Source organism: Ascaphus truei, chromosome 3 (genome assembly GCF_040206685.1).
Source record: "Ascaphus truei isolate aAscTru1 chromosome 3, aAscTru1.hap1, whole genome shotgun sequence".
NCBI classification, from domain to species: domain Eukaryota; kingdom Metazoa; phylum Chordata; class Amphibia; order Anura; family Ascaphidae; genus Ascaphus; species Ascaphus truei.
The window spans coordinates 434,175,706-434,202,432 of NC_134485.1; the positions used below are offsets into that span (position 1 = coordinate 434,175,706).

The 26,727-nt window shown below is 49.8% G+C and overlaps 1 protein-coding gene across 4 annotated transcripts in view; it reads left to right on the plus strand.

Annotated features, from left to right (window-relative positions):
* The window catches only part of SPAG17 (sperm associated antigen 17), a 481,463-nt gene that overhangs the window by 365,578 nt on the left and 89,158 nt on the right, over positions 1-26,727 (plus strand). For all 4 annotated transcript variants that reach the window (XR_012800093.1, XM_075592931.1, XM_075592933.1 and 1 more), the window contains exons 29-30: positions 2,389-2,612; positions 4,703-4,844. Coding sequence is in view for 3 of the 4 variants with exons in the window: in XM_075592931.1 (XP_075449046.1) it covers positions 2,389-2,612; positions 4,703-4,844 (366 nt within the window). In the remaining variant the exon portion in view is untranslated. The remainder of the gene's footprint in view (positions 1-2,388; positions 2,613-4,702; positions 4,845-26,727) is intronic.

The window sequence follows — 26,727 nt, forward strand, 5'->3', positions numbered from 1 at the left end:
TAGGGTAATGGTTTTTATACAGAATAAAAAAGATATTGGTTAGAGGCGTAACATAGGCGTGTCCTGGGCGTATACTAGGTGTGTCTTGGGCGTAGCTTTGATTAGAGGCGTGATTTAGGGGCAGGACATATTAGTGGCGTGACTTTTGAGACGTGTTTTTTCTCAATACAAGCAATTGTCTAAATACATAGCTTATTCATTGTCTGTTATCAAAAGAGACCTTGAGTCTTAGCAACTTTATTTCACTACCTTGCTTCTTGCAGAGAACCATTCTATTATATTCTACTAAAACACCAGGAAATTGACCTCACAAAAGTATCTAGTAATATCCTGGCCAGGGAGAATGAAATGCAATTTAGCAGAGAAACTGAGTGCATTTATGAATTATATTTCAGCAAAAAGGCTGACTATAGAATCTTAACTAGTTATGACCAGACAAAATGGAAGCTTAACATGACTGCAGACTCTGGCCTGACATACTGGTCCTAACACAGCCTAATCATGTTACAGCAGCGATACAACCTAATCGTGTTACAGCAGCGATACAGCCTAATCATGTTACAGCAGCGATACAACCTAATCGTGTTACAGCAGCGATACAGCCTAATCATGTTACAGCAGCGATACAACCTAATCGTGTTACAGCAGCGATACAGCCTAATCGTGTTACAGCAGCGATACATCCTAATCATGTTACAGCAGTGATACAGCCTAATCGTGTTACAGCAGCGATACAGCCTAATCGTGTTACAGCAGCAATACATCCTAATCACGTTACAGCAGCGATACAGCCTAATCGTGTTACAGCAGCGATACAGCCTAATCGTGTTACAGCAGCGATACAGCCTAATCGTGTTACAGCAGCGATACATCCTAATCGTGTTACAGCAGCGATACATCCTAATCATGTTACAGCAGCGATACATCCTAATCATGTTACAGCAGCGATACAGCCTAATCATGTTACAGCAGCGATACATCCTAATCACGTTACAGCAGCGATACATCCTAATCACGTTACAGCAGCGATACAGCCTAATCATGTTACAGCAGCGATACAGCCTAATCATGTTACAGCAGCGATACAGCCTAATCATGTTACAGCAGCGATACATCCTAATCACGTTACAGCAGCGATACAGCCTAATCATGTTACAGCAGCGATACATCCTAATCATGTTACAGCAGCGATACAGCCTAATCACGTTACAGCAGCGATACAGCCTAATCATGTTACAGCAGCGATACAGCCTAATCATGTTACAGCAGCGATACAGCCTAATCATGTTACAGCAGCGATACAGCCTAATCATGTTACAGCAGCGATACAGCCTAATCATGTTACAGCAGCGATACATCCTAATCATGTTACAGCAGCGATACATCCTAATCGTGTTACAGCAGCGATACATCCTAATCATGTTACAGCAGCGATACAGCCTAATCATGTTACAGCAGCGATACAGCCTAATCATGTTACAGCAGCGATACAGTCTAATCATGTTACAGCAGCGATACAGCCTAATCATGTTACAGCAGTGATACAGCCTAATCATGTTACAGCAGCGATACAGCCTAATCATGTTACTGCAGCGATACATCCTAATCATGTTACAGCAGCGATACATCCTAATCATGTTACAGCAGCGATACATCCTAATCACGTTACAGCAGCGATACATCCTAATCATGTTACTGCAGCGATACAGCCTAATCATGTTACAGCAGCGATACAGCCTAATCATGTTACAGCAGCGATACAGCCTAATCATGTTACAGCAGCGATACATCCTAATCACGTTACAGCAGCGATACATCCTAATCATGTTACAGCAGCGATACAGCCTAATCATGTTACAGTATCAACTAGATACAGGTCCCCGTATGTCTCTAGGTTTTGGAAGGCATATGTTCATTGCTTGAAGCTACATTCCTGAGGTGGGTGCACATGTGCTTTGTAGCACAGGACTGTACTGGAGTGAAAGATGGACACAGGGAAGTTACATTTTTCCCTGTCTATGGAAGTCTCCAGAAGCTCCCAAGGTGCAGCACTGAGAATATTTAGCAGGTGTGTGAGTGACTGGCAGCACCAATGGAGAGGGGAGTGATCGAGCAGCCATGAGGCTGCGTAACACATCAGTACTTTACATGGTTTGGTTACTATCCATTACTTGGTGTCTCTCATATATTATATTGTAATTTTAAGACATTGTTTGCTAAAGATGTCATCCTTTTAGCATTAGACGTTGTTATTTTGGTGTTACCACCTTCTAATTCCAGCCCTCGTGAATTTACATGTGCTATAATAAGTACGGCATATTATTGAAGTCAAAATAGTAGAGAAATAAGTACTGTGCAGATGTTTAATCGTGTGATTTGTGCCTGCAGCAAAAAACGCACACAAAACTCAGATGCCAGTGGCAGCCAAGCCAGAGAGCGCAGAACTCCCAACACAAGACCCACCACCTGACATACAGAGTGTTCCTGAAGTCCAGCCCGGGACCTGGATAACCACCACCCCTTCAGGTCAACAAATAGGGACCAGGGGAGCTGAGAGACTGGCGCTAAACCCCATCCTCTCCTTCAAGGCTACTGACCCTGTGAATGGAACGGTAACTAATATCTTCTACTGTTCGTATCTATGTATATCTTTATTTATATAGACCTGTCTACTGTATGCACACAGCGCTTCACAGCAGTAATGCACGTGGCATAATAATATAACATAGTGGGAATAAGCGGTTAAGACATTAAAGTAACTTTAGGAAAAGGAGTCCCTGCCCCGAAGAGCTTACAATCGAATTGGTAAGTAGGAAGAATGTAAAGAGACAGTAGGAGGGAGTTCTGGTAAGTGCATCTGCAAGGGTCCAAGGTCGATGTATTAGGTGTATAGTATCAGCCACGGTGCTACTCATATGCTTCGTTAAAGAGGTGGGTTTTGAAAGAGTCCCAACAGAGATGATTCTCCTGGCAGCCAGAAAAGCCATTATGATCAAATGGCTGGATTCACAAGCACCTAACATAGAACTTATAAAATCCCTCTTGGTCAAACTGATCACGATATACAGAATATCTACCGAACAAGTAGGAGATGACCCGTATGACAAATTTGATCGAAAATGGGAGATGATTATAAACTCTTTTTCCCAGCTAGAACAGAATAAATTCAGATGACACCCAAGATAAGATGGTAAACTAAACTGGACGGAAAACCGGATAAAGGAAATGTAAAATCAGGAGAACGTCCTGCATCACAACATAAAATAACAACATGACAGAATAGAGTAAAAACAAAGAGGCTAGTCTAAACAAATATGATAACTAAAAGAAAGAACGGGAGTCACAAGCAAGCTAGGATGCAAGGTTTTAAGTTAAATGGTCGAGATATTAGATCAAGACCAGTTTTAAGTTCAAAAAAAGAAAAAAAATGGGTATCGCAGTTAGGTATTGAATTATGTAACATTATACGATAACCTATGTACATGTAAATACAATATGCTACAATGTAATATTTTGAAATGTATCTGTAAACACCCTAATAAAAGATACTTTAAAAAAAAGAGATGGGTTTTTAAGATGGGTCTTAAAGGTGAGGAGAGGGGGTGCCAGTCTGATATTGAGGGGACGGGCATTCTTATGTCCATACTTATCTCCTCTAGTGGTTCCATTAAAGTACATGATCCTGGTTTGATTCCCAGGATCAGCTCCTTATCATCTTGAGGAAGTTGCCTTATCTCACTGTTCCCAGGCACCAGACAATAGTTGGTTAGTTCTGGAGGTACTTGAATTTACTCAATTCTATCTACAGTGTTGAATACTCTGCTCTGGTTCTTATTGATGCCCTTGTAGCAGTGGTATACACTAGGTAATTGCTAAAGGCCTGTGAGGATAGGGCAAATACTTATTTTTATACCCAGTTTATAGTACACTTTTAAGTTGGGGTTCAGAATGAAGAGACCGGGCAATATACCGACAGATGTTTGCAGATATAACTTATGGAGAAGAAAGGAAAGAAATAAAAAAAAAGACAGTCTGTTCTCTTGTACCTTCAAGGTATTCACCCAACGGTGTATCTATATATCCCACAAACTCTCCTAGGGACCCTGCTTCGTCCAGGCATAGGACCGAGACCAGACCACTTACTGTACATATTGAGAGGAGAATTGTATCCTTATTCAGGGATGGGTCATTCAAAAATCGTAAGCACGGTTCCCAAACTTTGTACAACTAGGATATTTTTCAGACAGGAAACTTGTAAGACTCTCCATGGGCATCACATGCCAAATTCGTTTTTTTTAATCTGGTTCGCAGCAAATACTTATTTTAAGTTTAATCCCATCTACTTGAATTGTTTTTAACTTTTAATAATGTAGACCTTGCAAAGTGAAATGTCTTCTTAAAAACTAAGCTTACTTCACTGGGGACATCTCCCAAGGCATCCTTCTGCTAGATATTTCCATGAGCCTGGGTTGAAATTCATAGACTATTCTTAAAAATCTTCTATGTTGAACAGATGGAGCAGAATCAGCGTAGTGGCAATGGCAACATTTACATGGTGGTCATGAAATGAGTTTTAATTTTAATGTTTTGGCTGGCGGTGAAAGCGATACATCTCTAAAAGTATGCAAGAGCGAGATCATTGATCAAAATTTGGAGAGAGAAACACCTTAATTAAACTCCAACAATACATTTACCTACCCAGGTGATGACAACCCGAGAAGACAAGGTGGTGACTATTGTGATGAGAGACGGGACCAGGATAGCGGAACATGCAGACGGCACCAGGATAACTACCTTTTACAAGAATATGGAGATTCCTTTACCAGGAGATCGTGAGGAAACCGGTAATAAGGCTGAGGAATATTTGAGAAGATCTGAAATGATGTAAAGTTACTGTGCGTCTCACCTATTATTTCAGCCAACCCCCTGTAGGAGCCATGATGTCGCTACACCAATTATTATCTATGCAGTTGTGTAAATTCTAAGGTTGAATCTAACACAACAGCTCTAATACCATATGTTCATGTGGCTCACCCATTTTATTTACCAGTTGTGGTATTGAATTAATGATTACTTCTTGGGGCCTATGTATAAAGTGTGGCTAAAAGCACATTTGTTGTAAAAGGGATGCACAAAAGAGTAATGAATTGATGTCTTGGTGCGCCAATTTATAAATCCGACTTTGATGTGTTGTGCGGCACGTGCGCCAACTTTTCTTTTCACCAATGAAACCCATGCTGGGGGTGTGGTAAGAGGTGGAGATTGGAGGTTGTCCGTGACCCTATATGTAAATGATATGTATAAAACAATTGCACGCGCAATTTCTTTGCTCCATGAATGCAAATGTATCCAAAAATTCCACATTGTTGATTTTATTAGATGCTGAGAAGGCTTTTGACCACGTGGACCAGTGTTGCATGTTTGGAACCCTGGAAATTTTTGGTATTTGGGGACCCATCCTAACAGGGATAAATGCCCTATATAACCTACAAGGCGCCATATTAAAGATGTCTGTAATCATCTCTATGGTAATTAACATAAATAATGGTACTAGACAGGGTTGCCCATTGTCCCCCTTATTATTAGCATTAAGCTTGGAACCTCTGTGGAACAGATTACGAATGAACAAAAAAATAATTGGCCTGATAAAACAATTTAAAGAATACAAAATAGCTTTATATGCAGGCAACATCGTATTAACACTCACTAAACCACTGACGTCCCTTCCTACCCTATTTGATGAAATCTCCTCCTTCAACTTCTTTTGAAATTATAAGATAAACAAAGGGGAATAGGTGCAAGATCTTGATGAGATGGTATTTGACTCCAGACAGATTAGCACATATATATAGGGGGCCAGTGCGCTATGCTGGAGAAACTGCGGAAACAGGGGCACATTATACCATATATTTTGGTCATTTCCACAAGTTATTCCTTTTAGGGGAAAAATTAAAAGGCAGACTTGTCATACACTTGAGACTGATATTCCACGAGATCCTGTGATAATGGTCCTGGAGAAACCACAGTTTTTTATTTTTGTATCCCATCCCCTATATTACAAGTCAAAAATAAATAAAAATTGTTCGGAAAAAACACATGAATAATGACAGTAAAAAATGCTTCTAGTGATTTCAGGGGTGAAATTGATTTTCTTACACAATGCACTCTTTCAATTCGTTTAAAAAAATATGAAAATTATTGATACGTAGGCTCCCTTTATATGTTTCCCCAGAGTGCATTGCGGTATATGTATCAAGGAAACTTCCTCAATAAATTGGCAAATTGAAATATACATTGAAAGATGCATTTTAATCTCTTGCCTGTCCATGTGAATTTTAAGGTAGTTAGTTTTGAGCTATTGTGCTGACTGGAAGCCGGTTTGTGATTTGAGGTGTGTGAATAAGAGAATTAAAGAAGGAGTTGCACAGATTATAGTGAGATAACGCGGAGTGTGTATATTTGTGCACCATTTGCTTCGCTTTTCTCAGTATCCAAAATAGTTGCCAAACCTGAGGTAGCATAAACATTCTGGTATACAAATCTGCTTTACATGTGTAGCCCCGGACCCCCGTTACCTCCGCCCTCAGGGGCAAGGGCCAGTGCCGCCGGAGCTAAGCAGCGGACCCGTCGGCACTTTTGGAGGGTGGGGGCCGAGCAGGGAGCGCTCCGGAGGCTCCGCGGCGGCCCGACAGTGCAGGGCGGTGCCATGTTGTTCTTTGCGCATGCGCAGTGCAAGAAGGAGATGCGGCGGCGATCAGAGGCATTGCGCATGCGCAGTGATCGCACGCACCACACTAGCCTACCAGGGAAGGCTCTTGGAAGGGACTACATGTCCCATGAGCCTCAGGACGCACCACATGACGCCAGGGAGCCAATACGGCTGGAGTATCTCCCTGCTCTGAGGGATTGATACATTTCGCGCGCGGAGCCCACGTTAGTCGGCACCAGGAGAGTCTAGGGGAAGGAGGTGGGGGTGCAGGGGTCAGTGACCACTGCCCTAGGCCAGCATCCCCCTAGGCCCTAGTTATCCCCCGAGCCACTCAGTAGTATTGTGTTACTGCAGGGACAGGCCCTAGGTTAGGGACCCTGCCCTTTTTAGTGTCAGCAGTACAAGTAGGGACACGGCGGATGCTGCGATTCCCATTCTGAGGCTTGGGATCAAGTCTACTCTGCTGAGAGAGCGGAATCATTTCCCGGTGGACAGCCGGACTGAGCACCGCGCTGGTGGACCCGGACGTCGCCCCGGATGTCGTCGGATCCTTTTCAAAGATCCTTTGAACGCCCAGGTGCAGCCGCACTGGGCAGGTATTGTTAACTAAGTGCACCAACTACAGAGTACTCACACAGTGGCAGCGCTGACCACGGGACAAGGGTTATACTGTGGATACGGTGTGGGGCTACACGGTGGTGGGCACGGAGTAAACACTCCTAAGTGGGAGTGAATGACATTTGGGACTTTGGTACATGGTGTGGGGTTATCACCCATGGGGAGTAGAGTTACAGAGAGACACAGTTATTATTGCTGATGTGTATTGTGTCGTGTTTGATGCTGCATATAGTAAACTGTTATACTTATACTCCTGTGTATGTGGTTACTATATGTGGTTCCTGTGTGGGGTACATTCTACACTCCTAGAATCCTACTCAGGTGGAGGCGCTGTAAGTAAGATCGTTGCAGAGGATTCACCCCAGGCTCTCACTAGCGGAGGTTCAGGTCTCCTGTGAGCCTAACAGGTACTGCACCACACCTGGTAACATATAGGTTCCCCCTCACATGCACTCTATCTGCGATTGGGGTAGGGGGAATACCCGTTACATTTGGAGGCGCTGCTGTGATTCAGACCCTGGGTGCCCGAACTCATTAAACATGTCGCTAGAATTCACGTTACCTTCCCGCCAAGAGGTGTACACGTGGGCGGTAACGAGGCAAGTCCCGCCCTCACAAACCCTTGCTGTAGGGCAACTTCCCGCCAATGCCTCATCCTATGAGCTATGCCTAATACTCATGCAATATCCCGGCTTAGAAGATGCCAGAATATTGGGTCGTCGCACCGACACCAACGAATTATGGTGCACCGTACTAGTTACAGGGGGATGCGAATTGTCCCCAGAACAAGGCCCATCCAACTTGCGGTTCCCCGGGGCCCTCAGCTCAGGTGTCCGGTTATCTATCCTGAACTGCCGATTAAACTTGAACCCTGTAGCCCCATTACAGACTTGCTAGAGACTAGTATGCGCCTGTCCCCGTCCCCACCCGAAAGTATATGCAGGGATGAGGTCAGTGTATTATCTTGTACCAATTGTCGTTCAAGTAAGCGGAGCTCCAGCACTAACCTTAGCCCCAGTAGAATGGGAGAAATCCAATTACTAGCCCAGGCCATACAACAATTGGGTGGGCCCAAGCATGAATCCCCCTCCCCTCAGCCATACCACAAGTTAAAGCTCTTTTCAGGGGTAAAACCTACTCCCACCGGTGAGGATGCTTTTGATGTTTGGAAGGAATATGCTTCACAGGTACTGGAAGAGTGGACCTGCCCTGATGCGGTGAAAAGACAACGAATCATGGAGTGCCTACGCCCGCCTCCGTCCACTACCATCAAGATGTATAAAGATCAGCATACTTAGGTTACCGCACATCAGATGATGGAGTCTCTTACCCGGGCATACGGTAAGGAAGATGATGTGAGTGAGTTATGGACTAAGTATTACAATCTCCGCCAGAAAGAGGGGGAAGAACTTTCAGAGTTCATACAACGGATCCAATTGATCTTGTGGGATCTACGTTCCCGCCAAGTCATCAAGGCCTCAGAAGTGAATGAGTATAGGCGCACTCAATTCCTGCGGGGAGCCATACCCACTCATCATATCGTAGTAATGATCAGATGCGCGCTATGAAAGGGGGACCCACCCTACTCTAGAAGACCTCCTGGATGAAGTGAAGGGTCATGAGGCCTATACTAGGTTACACACTCCCAAGAAGACCAAGGAACTCCTCAAGAGTGATACCCAGGGAGCCTCCATTCCCAAGGTTAAGAAACCCCCATGTCAGGAGGAGGAGGAGGCTCCGCCGCAGACATCCTCCGCGAAGTCCAGGCCATCAGGAAGAGCCCCTCCCCCGTACCAGGTTCGTCCCGAACGCAGTGAAACCGTCTGTTACGGCTGCGGTCAGAAAGGCCACTTCTCCCGGGACTGTCCAGAAAAGGGAGACCCAGACGAAAAACCTCCCAACAGAAGAGGTTCAGCTCGGTCAATGGTCTGCCACGTACAGACGGTAGAGACTGAAATCTCTGGAACTCCTCCTGAACCCGCCGTGGCCACTCCGGAACCAAGCCTTAGTGATGAAGTTCCCCCACTGGACGGATACAGTCAGGTGGGCCCATCTGCTATAGTACGTGTTGTACTAGAAGGGGTCTATGCCGCTGCCTTACTGGACACCGGATCCCAGGTGACCATAATATACCGAAAATTCTACGATCAGCTACTCACGCACTGCTCCTTGCGGTCGGCGGAACACATGAAAGTGAGGGGGTTAAGTAACGAAGATTACCCAATTGAGGGGATCGTGAGGGTCCAGCTGGAGATACTCCAACAGAACACATTGGCAAGAAACACCCCATGAATATAGACGCCATGGTGTGCCCTGAACCTCAAGAACAGTGCCAGTACTCGATCATCCTGGGAACCAATACCGACATAGTGCGAGCGGTAATCAGGTCATACGTGAAAGAGACTAACGAATTGCCTATGGCCAACCCCCTACTCCTGCCTTGCGTGAAGAATGCAACCGGGTATATGCTTTAGAGCGTCACGGGGACCTCTACAATCGTCAACGCGGACTGACGACCATTTTACCAGGGGGAGTGCAATGTATGGCCGTCTGGTGCTGTTATCCTGATCGAGATGAGAACAACCATCTCTTCTCTCTGGAGAGCACCCCTGAGGAAGACTTTCAGTGAGGGTACAGTGTAATACCCGAAGTGAGAGAATGGACGACTAAAATGCCTCTACGCACCTATGTATATGTTCAGAATATTTCTCCATTCCCAATGGACTTTGATGCAGGACAGAGTTTGGGTAGCATATATCCGGTCAGCCCTGTGGGAACAATACCACAAGTGAACGCCGCTGCAGTGGGTGAGCAGTTAGTCAACCTGGACTTCAACTTCGGAGATTCGACACTGCCAACTGAGTAGAAAGGTCGATTGACCGCCAAGTTGAACGAACTACGGACTTTATTTTCCACCAGTGAGATGGATGTGGGTTGCAGTCGCAGCGCCCAACACACCATTAGATTGAGTGATGCCACCCCGTTCCGTGAGCACTCTCGTCGCATCACCCCCAGGGATGTGGACGATGTAAGAAACGTCCTGAAAGAAATGGAGACCACTGGGATGGTGACGGAGTCTCGGAGTCCTTACGCGTCACCCATAGTTGTGGTAAGGAAGAAGAACAGATCCGTAAGACTGTGTGTCGACTATTGAACCCTGAACAATCGTACGGTACCCGACCAATACAACCTTCCTTGCATTAAAGAGATTCTGAATGCTCTAACCGGGAGCCAATGGTTCAGCGTTCTTGATTTACGATCTGGGTACTACCAGGTACCTATGAGTGCCGAGGACCAGGAAAAGACTGCCTTCGTCTGCCCCCTGGGTTTCTACCAATTTACGGGTATGCCCCAAGGCATATGTGGGGCCCCTGCTACCTTCCAGCGACTGATGGAGAAAACTATCGGAGACATGAATCCTCGGGAGTGTCTAGTCTATCTGGATGACATCATTGTCTTCGGAAAGACCCTGGAAGAGCATGAAGAGCGGTTGCTTAAGGTGATAGACCGTCTTGGTAAAGAAGGGTTGAAGTTGTCGCTCGACAAGTGCTGTTTCTGTCACACCTCGGTGACTTACGTGGGACACATCGTGTCTGCACAAGGAATTGCCACAGATCCGGCCAAAGTAGAAGCGGTAGTGAACTGGCCTCGTCCTGAGAATGTCACGGAGCTACGATCATTTCTGGGCTTCTGCGGATATTACCGTCGCTTCGTAGAGGGGTACTCCAGTCGAGCTAAACCACTCAACAATCTTTTGAAGATATATCCCGTAAATACAGGACGAAAGGCCACTTCGGCTCGTCAGCCATTCGGCTATAAGTGAAAGGGCCTTCCTGAATCTGAAGAAAAGTCTGATGGAAGCCCCGGTGCTTGCCTACGCTGATCCAGAACAACCCTACGTTTTGCACGTGGATGCCAGTCTCAATGGACTGGGCGCAGTCCTACATCAGAAGCACCCAGAGGGTCTTTAGCCCGTAGCCTACGTCAGCCGCAGTCTGACACCCAGTGAACAAAAATACCCCTTACACAAGTTAGAGTTTCTAGCTCTCAAATGGGCGATCACGGAAAAACTCCATGATTATCTTTATGGTGTTACGTTTGAGGTAAGGACGGACAACAATCCCCTCACGTACATTCAGACCTCCGCCAAATTGGATGCAACAGGTCACCGATGGCTGGAAGCCCTATACAATTACCAATTCTCACTGAAATATAAGCCAGGGCCCTTGAACATCGGAGCTGTCGCTTTATCCCGACAACCAGGACTAAGTGCTACTCCAGATAATGATGAGTGGGAAGAAATCCCGGGCCCAGGGATGTGAGCTATGTGTAGCACCACCGCCATCATCAACGATCAAGTGGCTTTCTCCAAACTACGGTTTGCAGACTCCTTAGGATCCCAGTCGCAGGCTTTCCCCGCCGCTTACTGCGATCCAAAAGGGATGAATATAACCCACGACAAAGTAATACAATGGAAGGATCTGGTGGACTACCAAGTGAGAGATCCGGTAATCAGCATCATTCGGCTGGCTTGGCAGCTTCGTCAGGAGTTCAATTTTCCAAGCCAGCGAAACGCGTAGAGTTGAACTGCAGCAGTCTGAGAAGTGTATCCAGCACCCCCCTAACCCGGTGACTCCATTCTCGCGTTCGATCGCACCTGGAAGTGACGCAACGGACCAACCGGAAGTGACGCGAAGCAACCTCGGGAGCAGGGCTGGTGACATACACAAGCTGCGCATCATTATTGTTATGTGTCTATGCACATAGTGCCCAATGTAAGTGCAATACTTATTGCCTTGGATAATTATATTATATTGGAACATGCAATGTTGCACTAAGTGTGTCATCTCTTTCATTGAGGGACTATTCTGCTGATTCCTGATACTTCACACTGACCGAGTCTTCAATACCATACCCACTGCTGATTTTTCACTGGGAAATTGTGAGTTCCCAATCGTGATTCTTTGAATTGTTCATTTTGTAGAACATACTACACTACTGTATATATATATTTCTTTCCCCACATATGGTGACATCTGCGCACCCCACAAGCTTCTCCCTACAATCAACGACAGGAGGAACTGGATCTTCTCCTTAGAGGGTTGAGCTGCGAAGTTCACTATTTTTTGATTATTCACTTATATTTAATGAGCATTTTTTATAAAAGGTTTATTATTCACAAGTTTATTTATATTTATTGCACCTCTATTAGAAGCGCCTCACAACCCTTTTTTTGCACTTCCCCACTAAAGACCAGAAAGCCATCACAGTGGCAAAAATACTATGGGAGAAGTACTTCGTTCACTATGGTCTTCCAAACCGGCTTCACTCAGACCAAGGTCGAGATTTTGAGAGCACTTTGATCCGGGAATTGCTCAAAATGCTGAACATCGCTAAATCGCGGACGACTCCGTACCACCCCGAAGGAGACGCTTTGCCAGAACGATTTAATACGACCTTATTGGACATGCTCGAAACCCTAAAGGGTGCTCAGAAGACTGAATGGAGTCGACACGTGAAGGCCATGGTCCACACGTACAACTGTACTCTCCACGAGTCAACTGGATTCTCCCCATACTTCCTTATGTTTGGACGAGAGGCGAGACTGCCAGTAGATGTACGTCTTAGAGTTTCAACGAATGGGATACACAATGCTACCCATTTCAAAAATGTGTAGAGACTTCAGGACATTTTGCAACAGGCTTACCAACAGGCCGAGAAGTCTACCGTTAAACTGAATGCGGACAATAAAAGACGATACGACCATAAAGTCAAACATCGGGAGCTTCGTCCTGGGGACGCTGTGTTGCTTCGTAATCTGGGAGTCCCTGGAAAACATAAATTGGCCGACCGATGGAGAGATGGTGTATATGAGGTAGAGTCACAGATGCCTGGCCTCCCGGTCTATCACATCAAAGACACTGAAGGCCGGGTAAAGGTCTGGCATCGTAATCATCTTCTCCTCATTCCACAAGTGGGAGACGAGGAGGCAGAAATACTGCCCACACCGCTGAACGGTGAGTCCGGTTCATCAGAGATTGGCCAAGAGACTGTAAATAATTATACCAACTCTGAAACTCCGGAAGATTCTATGGAAGGACCCTCTCAAAGGGACTATTCCACGGAAGGGACATCTCCCGGAGGAGCTACGGGTAAAGGGCCCCGTAGGCCAACGCCTACTAAGGTGGACCCAACCGGCCAACCTTTGGATCCACAGAGCCTGTGCTTTGTACCAAATAGAGACTGTTCAGAGACATTTCTCCCCTCAAGGGAAGAGGCTGAGCCTCAGGACTGTACCTATTACTCCCCAGATCGAGTTGCTGAAGAACAACTCCGTCGGAGCCAAAGAGTAAGGTATCCTCCAACCCGGGTAACCTATGACCAAATTGGGGCACCCCATTATGAGGCTCAGCAGTGGGCTCGCAGTAGAGTTCAGTCCGTCATTGTAATGTTCAGTGAAATGTACAATGTCATATAGAGCTGATATGACGTGATTAGTTGTATGTTTGTTACTGCATTTTTCATTCTATAACTGCTGTATATAGTTGCTTAAGTTGTGGCCCAAGCGAGGTCGTTGGGGTTTTTACCAGGGGGAGTGTGTAGCGCCAGACCCCCGTTACCTCCGCTCTCAGAGGCAAGGGCGAGTGCCGCCGGAGCCAAGCGGTGGACCCGCCAGCACTTCTGGAGGATGGGGGCTGAGCAGGGAGCGCTCCGGTGCTCCGGAGGCTCCGTGGCAGCCCGACAGTGCAGGGCACCACCATGTTGTTCTTCGCGCATGCGCAATGCAAGAAGGAGATGTGGCGGCGATCAGAGTCATTGCGCATGCGCAGTGATCGCGCCTGCTACACTAGCCTACCAGGGAAGGCTCTTGGAAGGGACTACATGTCCCATGAGCCTCAGGACGCACCATATGACGCCAGGGAGCCAATAGGGCTGGAGTATCTCCCTGCTCTGAGGGATTGATACATTTTGCGCGCAGAGCCCACGTTAGTCGGCGCCAGGAGAGTCTAGGGAAAGGAGGTGAGGGTGCAGGGGTCAGTGACCACTGCCCTAGGCCAGCAGCCCCCTAGGCCCTAGTTAGCTCCCGAGCCACTCAGTAGTATTGTGTTACTGCAGGGACAGGCCCTAGGTTAGGGACCCTGCCCCTTTTAGTGTCAGCAGTACAAGTAGGGACACGGCGGACGCTGCGCTTCACATTCCGAGGCTTGGGATCAAGCCTACTCTGCTGAGAGAGCGGAATCATCTCCCGGTGGACAGCCGGACTGAGCACCGCGCTGGTGGACCCGGACGTCGCCCCGGATGTCGTCGGATCCTTTTCAAAGATCATTTGAACACCCAGGTGCAGCCGCACTGGGCAGGTATTGTTAACTAAGTGCACCAACTACAGAGTACTCACACATAGTGGCAGCGCTGACCACGGGATAAGGGTTATACCATGGACACGGTGTGGGGGTACACGGTGGTGGGCACGGGGTATACACTCCTAAGTGGGAGTGAATGACATTTGGGACTTTGGTACATGGTGTGGGGTTATCACCTATGGGGAGTAGAGTTACAGAGGGACACAGTTATTATTGCTGATGTGTATTGTGTCGTGTTTGATGCTGCATATAGTAAACGGTTATACTTATACTCCTGTGTATGTGGTTCATATATGTGGGTCCAGTGTGGGGTACATTCTACACTCCTAGAATCCTACACAGGTGGAGGCGCTGTAAGTAAGATCGTTCCAGAGGACTCACCCCAGGTTCTCACTAGCGGAGGCTCAGGCCTCCTGTGAGCCTAACAGGTACTGCACCACACCTGGTAACATATAGGTTCCCCCTCATATGCACTCTATCTGCGATTGGGGTAGGGGGAATACCCGTTACACATGTAACATATTTCATTAAGTGTTGATGAAGTAATATTGCTGAAATGAAGATACTGGGGATATATTACTGAAATGGCCTGGGGGGGGGGGGGTAGAAGGATTGAAAGTGATGTTCTGTTTCCTTTTTATCTGTTATGTTTTTAGTATCCATTTTGCATGTGTAGCCCTGTTTTCCCCTTCTCTGGGAGATTCTACTGCTACATGGGGTGTCATGGTGCATACCTGTTGGGAGCAGGAAATCTTGAGCTTCCGCATTGTTGTAGGGCGAACAGGACAGGCTTTTGGGTTCTGGTTATTGCAGTTCTTCTCATGGTAATCAGCGCCTCCAGCTGTAGTGGGCTCAAGGATATTCCGGAGATCAGTTCCCACCGCTGCACACGTACTCCACTCTGCCCAGGAGCTGACACTCAGGCAGGTGAAAAGTGAACGAGGATCTTTATTGTGCATCATGATATACAGCCACTGCAATTCCTCCTACAGTGCTGTAAGGTCTTTTGAAGTCCCAGACTTCTAGATCGTGCCTACCTCAATAGTAGGGGTAATGAGTCTTGATATTCTCCAGTCCTGAGCCTGGAGTGGGCCAGCTGATCCTCACAATGGGAGAGACTGACAGCCCATGCTCTCTCCTCTCTCTCCAGAGAAAGACTAACTAACTTTTGGATACCCCTCTTCCTCAGAGAGCAGGGGCGGGCCCATGGACTGCACCTATCCCTGATAGGCTACACACAGGTCATGAGTCATCACCGCACTCCAGTTATACTAGGGGTAACCACTTACTCAATTCAGCGCCTCCACCTGCGATGGCTCCCACCAGAGGGGGAGTGGTTCCTCGCAGGACAATCAATAATAACATACACGGTGAGGTATAATAACTAAGGACTTTACTAACATGCAAACAACATATATCACTACAATACAATAATATAACCTGTGTCCCTCTCTAGAGGAGACACCTACTGCGTCACGCAGGACGCTTCCCCAACACCAGGTGAGCCCACCCAGTGTCCCGAGAATCCCACCCAATGTCCCGCACTCTTGGAGAGAACGTGGGTGACTGCGCAGTCACAGTTACACTAAGGGGCCCGTTGGTGCACTTATGACTGTATGGTACCTGCCGAGCACTCCGGTACTCGGATCAGCAACTGGCTTCGCAAAGGGTCAGACGTGTGATGAATCCGTCTGATCCTCCAACCGAACTCCTTTGTACGCAGACCGCCAGGGCGGTCTCCCTCTGGAATAGTCTCTGCGGACCCCAACGTGGGTCCGAACCGCTTTACAGGAACCGCAGCGTCCGCTGAGTCCCTAACTAACACTTGGTACTAACGTGACAGGAACCCTAACCTAGGGCCTGTCCCTTTGGTACCGCAACCTAAAGTGGCTTTGGGGAAAACTCCTAGAGGCCTAACAGGGGTTAATAACCTGCCCCACTCCCCTAACTCTTCCCGGCCTGACTATGCTTAATAACACTTACCGAGTCCCAGTGCCTACAGCAGCAAGCTGTAGCTCACTGGATGCTGGCAACCAACGTGCTGCGCAACAAGGTGCCTGCCTGTCAGACCTCACAGCACTAACAGCCGTGACTCTGACAAGGCAGCACTCTACACTAAGGGCAGTGTCCCTATATCGGGCCTCCCTAAACACTTACCCACTAATCTAGTGGGGAGTTGGGGCCTACCTGGGGTGTAGGTACCTATATGGGGCAGGAGCTGCACTCGCTCCCCACACCCTTCCTTCCCTCACAGCTCCCTGACTCCAACTCTCTGTAACCTTTCTTTCCCAGCTCCCACTAATGTAAGTGGCATGGTCCCTAACCTGAGGGCTGCCCCTAGCAACACTCACTTTACTGGGGAGCTGAGCTATCTCGGGCCCTGGGGGTGCTGGCCTAGTACAGGGAGTCCCCGACTCCTGTACCCTACCTCCTTCCCTGGGCTGCTCCGGTCTCTGACTAACAAAAATCCTGTCTGCACACAACATTGTTGCAACTCTGCAGCATGAGAATCTGCCAGCTCTATTGGCTTCAATGCTGCCTGCGACAAGGGTGAAAGTGCAGTCCCCAGAGGCTGCTGGGAATTGTAGTTCATGGTACAGCTCTTTTCTATGGGGACCGCGTGCGCGATCTTTACTGCGCATGGGCGAAGCTCGCGCCATAACCAAGAGGGAGGTGCCCGCCGGGAGAAGTCGCCTTCCCCTTCCTCCATTGCCACAGGGGTAAGGCAGGGGGCAAAGGAAGATCAGGGGAACCGGGGGTGACCCACTTACACTCTCCCCCTGGTGAAAATACCAACGTCCCCGCTTGGAGAACAGCGTCACATTACAGAAAGTTACACAATAAAAATGCATTGCATAAACTGTACAACTTAACATGTTGACTTTAACATCTCTGATACATGGCCTATCACACACAGTAATACCCGAGGCCAGCTGAGTGTTAGCTGTTTGCTGAGACCAACTGTGGGGTGCCCTTAACTGATAATGTGGGGGTACCTCACTCTGACTTTGGTGAGCCTCCGCCTGGGTAGTCTCCGTTACCGACACTGGAGTCTCTGTAGACTCTTTGAGATTGTGGTCATGTGCAACAGTCACTGGTTCCATACTACTTCCTCCCCCTGGTGGAAGGAATAGCACAGTGTCTCTTGGCCAGACCTTTACCCGGCCATCCGCGGCATGGATGCGGTAGACCAGGAGGCCAGGACCTTTCCCGCGGTCCACTACTTGGCGGATGGGCCGCTTCTTCTTGGGTGCAAAGGAGGCAACTTCTACTAGCTCCCGTGCCACACAGTCCTTGTTCCTACGTACGTACACAGCTTCCATTGAGAAGCGAGAATAGGACACTGTCTCTTTACTCAAAGTCTCTGCCTCGCCTGGCAGGGGGTAAAGAGTAGATACTTTACCATTGCAGTGATTCGCGGTGGCCAACAGGTCCTCGGGGACGCTGTCAGTTCCCACCTCGGCTGTATCGGGACCTGTCCACAACACGTCTGGGACAGTCCACTCACTGTCCTGAAACTCGGGAGCGTTTGATCCCAGTCCTGGGACCATATGGGTTGGAGCGCACGGGCTCATACTCAGTTCAGGAGCCGTAACTCTGGCCTTTTTCACGGCCACCTCCATCGGAGCCTGTGGGGGGCAAGGGGGTTCCTTACCACTCTGCTGGCTTGCAATGGTTTTCTCTTCTTCTGGAACACTGTCAGGTATCTTCTGTGCTTCACCTGACACCACGACAGAGCTGACTGTTCTCTTCAACTGAACGGTATGCGGTAGATACTGGTCCACTCGCACGGCGGAACAGCTTCTAGGGGGGACACCTCCGCCAGGACGCGATGTCGAGTGGAGCCATTCGCCCGGGTGTCCAGACTTAAGAAGCTATCGTGCTCCGCGGTCACCTGGAGGCTCACACCCGACACCCCTGGGGCAGTCAACTCACCCTTGTCGTCGGTAGCAGGTACTGATCCCACGCCTGGGACCGATGGTACCTCTGTAGGCCGGACTGGCCGTTGTAGGGCACAAGGCCCACAGTACCTGAATACACTGTAACTGAAGTAGGTGATTCTTTGGCCCCAACTTCACTGGTGTGGTCCGCCGGCTGGCGCATCACCACGAGTGGCTGGCGGCTGAATTCACTGAAAGAAGATGGGGGTACAGACACCTTACCCTCTGATTCCTCTGTCTCACTGCTGGGGTGATTCGCCGGTAGGCGCATCGCCACCGATGGTTCGTCCTTTTCCGTAGCTGGCTGGGCCTCAGTCCTTCCCTCTTGGTTGCAACGGGGGACTAGGGCAGCCTTGTCTGTCAGCTCCTCCACCTCCGTGGTTGAGGTAGAGCAAGTAACAGCATCTTCATCTCTGTGTTCTGCCATCTGAGATTCCTGCTTGGGATCTGGGACTGTAGACTGCAGCAGCACAGGCTTTAGAAACTGTGCCCCGCAGCTGGCACACTTGGGGCCCCAGGTCTGTTTGCCACCTGGGAAGTCACACTGATTACAAACACATCGTATACACCCCTCGTCCTCCACCACAGCCACCCGATATTCTATTGGTAGCCTAAAATGGTTAAAGTCCATACCACCAGATAGACTCAAGTCCTTTTGTAGGCACGGGCACACCAGAAAGGATATTTTCCCCCCTTTAGACCGCCATGCTCCATATAAATGAGGGTGTATTTCTCTGCATTCTGTACTGTTTTTAATGGGAACAGCAGTTGCTGATGGTTGTTCACTTTGCTTGCTCCCCCTGGTGGAATGTAAAGGAGGGGCTCGCTCTATCACTGAGTCACTCACATTGCAGGGGCGGAGCTCTGGTTTTCCCGCCAGTCCCGGACGGATTTCTGCAACACAATTTGGTGCAGGCTTGCAGACAGCAGCACATGTGCTCTCCTGCTTTGGCGGGAGACGCCATTTTAGGTGTGACTCCCTTGATGAGGGAGCCTCCATTTTGATCACAGGTCGGGTAATCTCACTAAGGCTCTCTGAGTATGCAAGAGGGTAGCCTTCTGGTGGGGCCTCTGGGAAATGCAAGGTCAGAGGGACATTTTCCCGGCATATTTCCTGATCCGTTACTAGCCATAGTCTACAACACTGGTCAGTGGGGTCGTACCGGTGCTCTATCCTCTTCCACCCTTGGTCTATGCCCAGGAGTCTCCCTAGGGCCTCACAAATTTCCCTCAACTTCACGGCACTACTGGGAACATCCCCTACTACTAGCACATGTCGCGGGGATACTTCTGTCCTCTTGGTTCGTTCGTGGGCCTCATGGCTTGCAGGCCCAAACATGGTGAAAAATCTAAATTGGGCAATTTGGAAAAAATGAAAACAGGGCACCCCAGGTCTCTCTCAGCAGCGCCTCCAAATGTAACGGGTATTCCCCCCCCCCAATCGCAGATTTAGTGTGGGGTGAAGGAGAACATACAATGTTACTCGGGTGTGGTGCGTTACCTGTTGGCTCGCAGGAGGGCTGAGCTTCCGCCACGGGGAACCTGGGGCAATTATACTAGGGGTAACCACTTACTCAATTCAGCGCCTCCACCTGCGATGGCTCCCACCAGAGGGGGAGTGGTTCCTCGCAGGACAATCAATAATAACATACACGGTGAGGTATAATAACTAAGGACTTTACTAACATGCAAACAACATATATCACTACAATACAATAATATAACCTGTGTCCCTCTCTAGAGGAGACACCTACTGCGTCACGCAGGACGCTTCCCCAACACCAGGTGAGCCCACCCAGTGTCCCGAGAATCCCACCCAATGTCCCGCACTCTTGGAGAGAACGTGGGTGACTGCGCAGTCACAGTTACACTAAGGGGCCCGTTGGTGCACTTATGACTGTATGGTACCTGCCGAGCACTCCGGTACTCGGATCAGCAACTGGCTTCGCAAAGGGTCAGACGTGTGATGAATCCATCTGATCCTCCAACCGAACTCCTTTGTACGCAGACCGCCAGGGCGGTCTCCCTCTGGAATAGTCTCTGCGGACCCCAACGTGGGTCCGAACCGCTTTACAGGAACCGCAGCGTCCGCTGAGTCCCTAACTAACACTTGGTACTAACGTGACAGGAACCCTAACCTAGGGCCTGTCCCTGTGGTACCGCAACCTAAAGTGGCTTTGGGGAAAACTCCTAGAGGCCTAACAGGGGTTAATAACCTGCCCCACTCCCCTAACTCTTCCCGGCCTGACTATGCTTAATAACACTTACCGAGTCCCAGTGCCTACAGCAGCAAGCTGTAGCTCACTGGATGCTGCAGCCAACGTGCTGCGCAACAAGGTGCCTGCCTGTCAGACCTCACAGCACTAACAGCCGTGACTCTGACAAGGCAGCACTCTACACTAAGGGCAGTGTCCCTATCTCGGGCCTCCCTAAACACTTACCCACTAATCTAGTGGGGAGTTGGGGCCTACCTGGGGTGTAGGTACCTATATGGGGCAGGAGCTGCACTCGCTCTCCGCACCCTTCCTTCCCTCACAGCTCCCTGACTCCAACTCTCTGTAACCTTTCTTTCCCAGCTCCCACTAATGTAAGTGGCAGGGTCCCTAACCTGAGGGCTGCCCCTGGCAACACTCACTTTACTGGGGAGCTGAGCTATCTCGGGCCCTGGGGGTGCTGGCCTAGTACAGGGAGTCCCCGACTCCTGTACCCTACCTCCTTCCCTGGGCTGCTCCGGTCTCTGACTAACAAAAACCCTTTCTGCACACAACATTGTTGCAACTCTGCAGCATGAGAATCTGCCAGCTCTATTGGCTTCAATGCTGCCTGTGACAAGGGTGAAAGTGCAGTCCCCAGAGGCTGCTGGGAATTGTAGTTCATGGTACAGCTCTTTTCTATGGGGACCGCGTGCGCGATCTTTACTGCGCATGGGCGAAGCTCGCGCCATAACCAAGAGGGAGGTGCCCGCCGGGAGAAGTCGCCGTCCCCTTCCTCCACTGCCACAGGGGTAAGGCAGGGGGCAAAGGAAGATCAGGGGAACCGGGGGTGACCCACTTACACTTACAAGAAATTACTCATTATCAAACGAACCCCGTTTGTCAGTTTGCGAACATTGACAGTGTCTTACATACATGTAACACAGGCTGATGCAGAAATTGGGTCACATGTAACACGCATGTTCAGATTATTACAAGAAGGTTTACGTCACCTGCGACCCGGCACATTTTTTGATAGAGAGCGAAAGTGACGCACATAGAATTTGATACGTCTCTTTATAATCGGTGCGTAATATAATGCGCCCCAAATTGCAAGTCCTTAAAACGTTGACACAAAGAGCTGCAAGATGTCACTCTTTGTGTTAACTTTGCCCTATAATTGCCTTGGTACAGTACGCCTCCCATGTGTTTGTCCTGGGTGTAAGGGCACCCTCCTTTCCCTTGATGCAAAGACCCCATTGTCTTGAAGCAGAAACCCACAAAAAAGATTCTAGCGGAAACATGTTAGAATAAAAGCAAAAATATCTTGAAAATGTTACTCAGTGGAGAAAACGAACCTAACTTGATTAGGGTTTAAAACATAAGACCTCATGCAGCCTCTGGGTTGATACACAGATGCAGAAATATCACACGATTTATTAAAGAAGGAAGTCCCATGATTTTCACTTTTATTTCGGCCCTTCCCTGGGAAAGATGGAATTGGAGGCGAGAGCTCCTTATTTACATGTTACTTCTGTAACAATGGCGTGCTGTGCAGCACTTCCACCCATCAGCTCTTCATAAAGGTCTTAAGTATATTATTTAATCATGCAGTACGTTTAGGGGAGACTGACATTTCCATATAAAAAGGTGATTATCCCTGATCAAGTAAAACATGCTCTGGGTTTGTCATCTGGTAAATATCAGCACCTATTAAGTGCTTCATTTTCCTGGTGGCAGAATTATAACCACAGTTACCAGTCCAATGCTTTACCATCCGATTCAATGTTCTTTTTGCTTTAGATTGTGCATAGGAATAATATTGTCCTGTATGTTGATCTGCATACACATGCCCAGAGGCAGACCTGCATACACATGCCCAGAGGCAGATCTGCATACACATGCCCAGAGGCAGACATGCATAGACATGCCCAGAGGCAGATCTGCATACACATGCCCAGAGGCAGATCTGCATACACATGCCCAGAGGCAGACCTGCATACACATGCCCAGAGGCAGACCTGCATACACATGCCCAGGGGCAGACCTGCATACACATGCCCAGAGTCAGACCTGCATACACATGCCCAGAGGCAGACCTGCATACACATGCCCAGAGGCAGATCTGCATACACATGCCCAGGGGCTGACCTGCATACACATGCCCAGAGGCAGATCTGCATACACATGCCCAGAGGCAGACCTGCATACACATGCCCAGAGTCAGACCTGCATACACATGCCCAGGGGCAGACCTGCATACACATGCCCAGAGGCAGACCTGCATACACATGCCCAGAGGCAGATCTGCATGCACATGCCCAGAGGCAGACCTGCATGCACATGCCCAGAGGCAGACCTGCATACACATGCCCAGAGTCAGACCTGCATACACATGCCCAGAGGCAGACCTGCATACACATGCCCAGAGTCAGACCTGCATACACATGCCCAGAGGCAGACCTGCATACACATGCCCAGAGTCAGACCTGCATACACATGCCCAGGGGCAGACCTGCATACACATGCCCAGGGGCAGACCTGCATACACATGCCCAGAGGCAGACCTGCATACACATGCCCAGAGGCAGATCTGCATACACATGCCCAGAGTCAGACCTGCATACACATGCCCAGGGGCAGACCTGCATACACATGCCCAGAGGCAGACCTGCATACACATGCCCAGAGGCAGACCTGCATACACATGCCCAGGGGCAGACCTGCATACACATGCCCAGAGTCAGACCTGCATGCACATGCCCAGAGGCAGATCTGCATACACATGCCCAGAGGCAGACCTGCATACACATGCCCAGGGGCTGACCTGCATACACATGCCCAGAGTCAGACCTGCATACACATGCCCAGGGGCAGACCTGCATACACATGCCCAGAGTCAGACCTGCATACACATGCCCAGGGGCAGACCTGCATACACATGCCCAGAGGCAGACCTGCATACACATGCCCACCTGCATACACATGCCCAGAGGCAGACCTGCATACACATGCCCAGGGGCTGACCTGCATACACATGCCCAGAGGCAGACCTGCATACACATGCCCAGAAGCAGACCTGCATACACATGCCCAGGGGCAGACCTGCATACACATGCCCAGAGTCAGACCTGCATACACATGCCCAGAGGCAGACCTGCATACACATGCCCAGGGGCAGACCTGCATACACATGCCCAGAGTCAGACCTGCATACACATGCCCACCTGCATACACATGCCCAGAGGCAGACCTGCATACACATGCCCAGAGTCAGACCTGCATACACATGCCCACCTGCATACACATGCCCAGAGTCAGACCTGCATACACATGCCCAGAGGCAGACCTGCATACACATGCCCAGAGGCACACCTGCATACACATGCCCAGAGGCAGACCTGCAGACACGTGCCCAGAGGCAGACCTGCATACACATGCCCACCTGCATACACATGCCCAGGGGCAGACCTGCATACACATGCCCACCTGCATACACATGCCCAGAGGCAGACCTGCATACACATGCCCAGGGGCAGACCTGCATACACATGCCCACCTGCATACACATGCCCAGAGGCAGACCTGCATACACATGCCCAGAGGCAGACCTGCATACACATGCCCAGAGGCAGACCTGCATACACATGCCCAGAGGCAGACCTGCATACACATGCCCAGAGTCAGACCTGCATACACATGCCCACCTGGATACACATGCCCAGAGGCAGACCTGCATACACATGCCCAGAGGCAGACCTGCATACACATGCCCAGGGGCAGACCTGCATACACATGCCCAGAGGCAGACCTGCATACACATGCCCAGAGGCAGACCTGCATACACATGCCCAGAGGCAGACCTGCATACACATGCCCAGGGGCAGACCTGCATACACATGCCCAGAGGCAGACCTGCATACACATGCCCACCTGCATACACATGCCCAGAGGCAGACCTGCATACACATGCCCAGAGGCAGACCTGCATACACATGCCCAGGGGCAGACCTGCATACACATGCCCAGAGGCAGACCTGCATACACATGCCCAGAGGCAGACCTGCATACACATGCCCAGCGGCAGACCTGCATACACATGCCCAGAGGCAGATCTGCATACACATGCCCAGAGTCAGACCTGCATACACATGCCCACCTGCATACACATGCCCAGAGTCAGACCTGCATACACATGCCCACCTGCATACACATGCCCAGAGTCAGACCTGCATACACATGCCCACCTGCATACACATGCCCAGAGTCAGACCTGCATACACATGCCCAGAGGCAGACCTGCATACACATGCCCAGAGGCAGACCTGCATACACATGCCCAGAGGCAGACCTGCATACACATGCCCATAGGCAGACCTGCATACACATGCCCAGAGGCAGACCTGCATACACATGCCCAGAGGCAGACCTGCATACACATGCCCAGAGGCAGACCTGCATACACATGCCCAGAGGCAGACCTGCATACACATGCCCAGAGGCAGACCTGCATACACATGCCCAGAGGCAGACCTGCATACACATGCCCAGAGGCAGACCTGCATACACATGCCCAGAGGCAGACCTGCATACACATGCCCAGAGGCAGACCTGCATACACATGCCCAGAGGCAGACCTGCATACACATGCCCAGAGTCAGACCTGCATACACATGCCCACCTGCATACACATGCCCAGAGTCAGACCTGCATACACATGCCCACCTGCATACACATGCCCAGAGTCAGACCTGCATACACATGCCCACCTGCATACACATGCCCAGAGTCAGACCTGCATACACATGCCCAGAGGCAGACCTGCATACACATGCCCAGAGGCAGACCTGCATACACATGCCCAGAGGCAGACCTGCATACACATGCCCATAGGCAGACCTGCATACACATGCCCAGAGGCAGACCTGCATACACATGCCCAGAGGCAGACCTGCATACACATGCCCAGAGGCAGACCTGCATACACATGCCCAGAGGCAGACCTGCATACACATGCCCAGAGGCAGACCTGCATACACATGCCCAGAGGCAGACCTGCATACACATGCCCAGAGGCAGACCTGCATACACATGCCCAGAGGCAGACCTGCATACACATGCCCAGAGGCAGACCTGCATACACATGCCCAGAGGCAGACCTGCATACACATGCCCAGAGTCAGACCTGCATACACATGCCCACCTGCATACACATGCCCAGAGGCAGACCTGCAGACACGTGCCCAGAGGCAGACCTGCATACACATGCCCACCTGCATACACATGCCCAGGGGCAGACCTGCATACACATGCCCACCTGCATACACATGCCCAGAGGCAGACCTGCATACACATGCCCAGGGGCAGACCTGCATACACATGCCCACCTGCATACACATGCCCAGAGGCAGACCTGCATACACATGCCCAGAGTCAGACCTGCATACACATGCCCAGAGGCAGACCTGCATACACATGCCCAGAGGCAGACCTGCATACACATGCCCAGAGGCAGACCTGCATACACATGCCCAGAGTCAGACCTGCATACACATGCCCACCTGCATACACATGCCCAGAGGCAGACCTGCATACACATGCCCAGAGGCAGACCTGCATACACATGCCCAGGGGCAGACCTGCATACACATGCCCAGAGGCAGACCTGCATACACATGCCCAGAGGCAGACCTGCATACACATGCCCAGGGGCACACCTGCATACACATGCCAAGAGGCAGACCTGCATACACATGCCCAGAGGCAGACCTGCATACACATGCCATGGGGCAGACCTGCATACACATGCCCAGAGGCAGACCTGCATACACATGCCCAGAGTCAGACCTGCATACACATGCCCAGGGGCAGACCTGCATACACATGCCCACCTGCATACACATGCC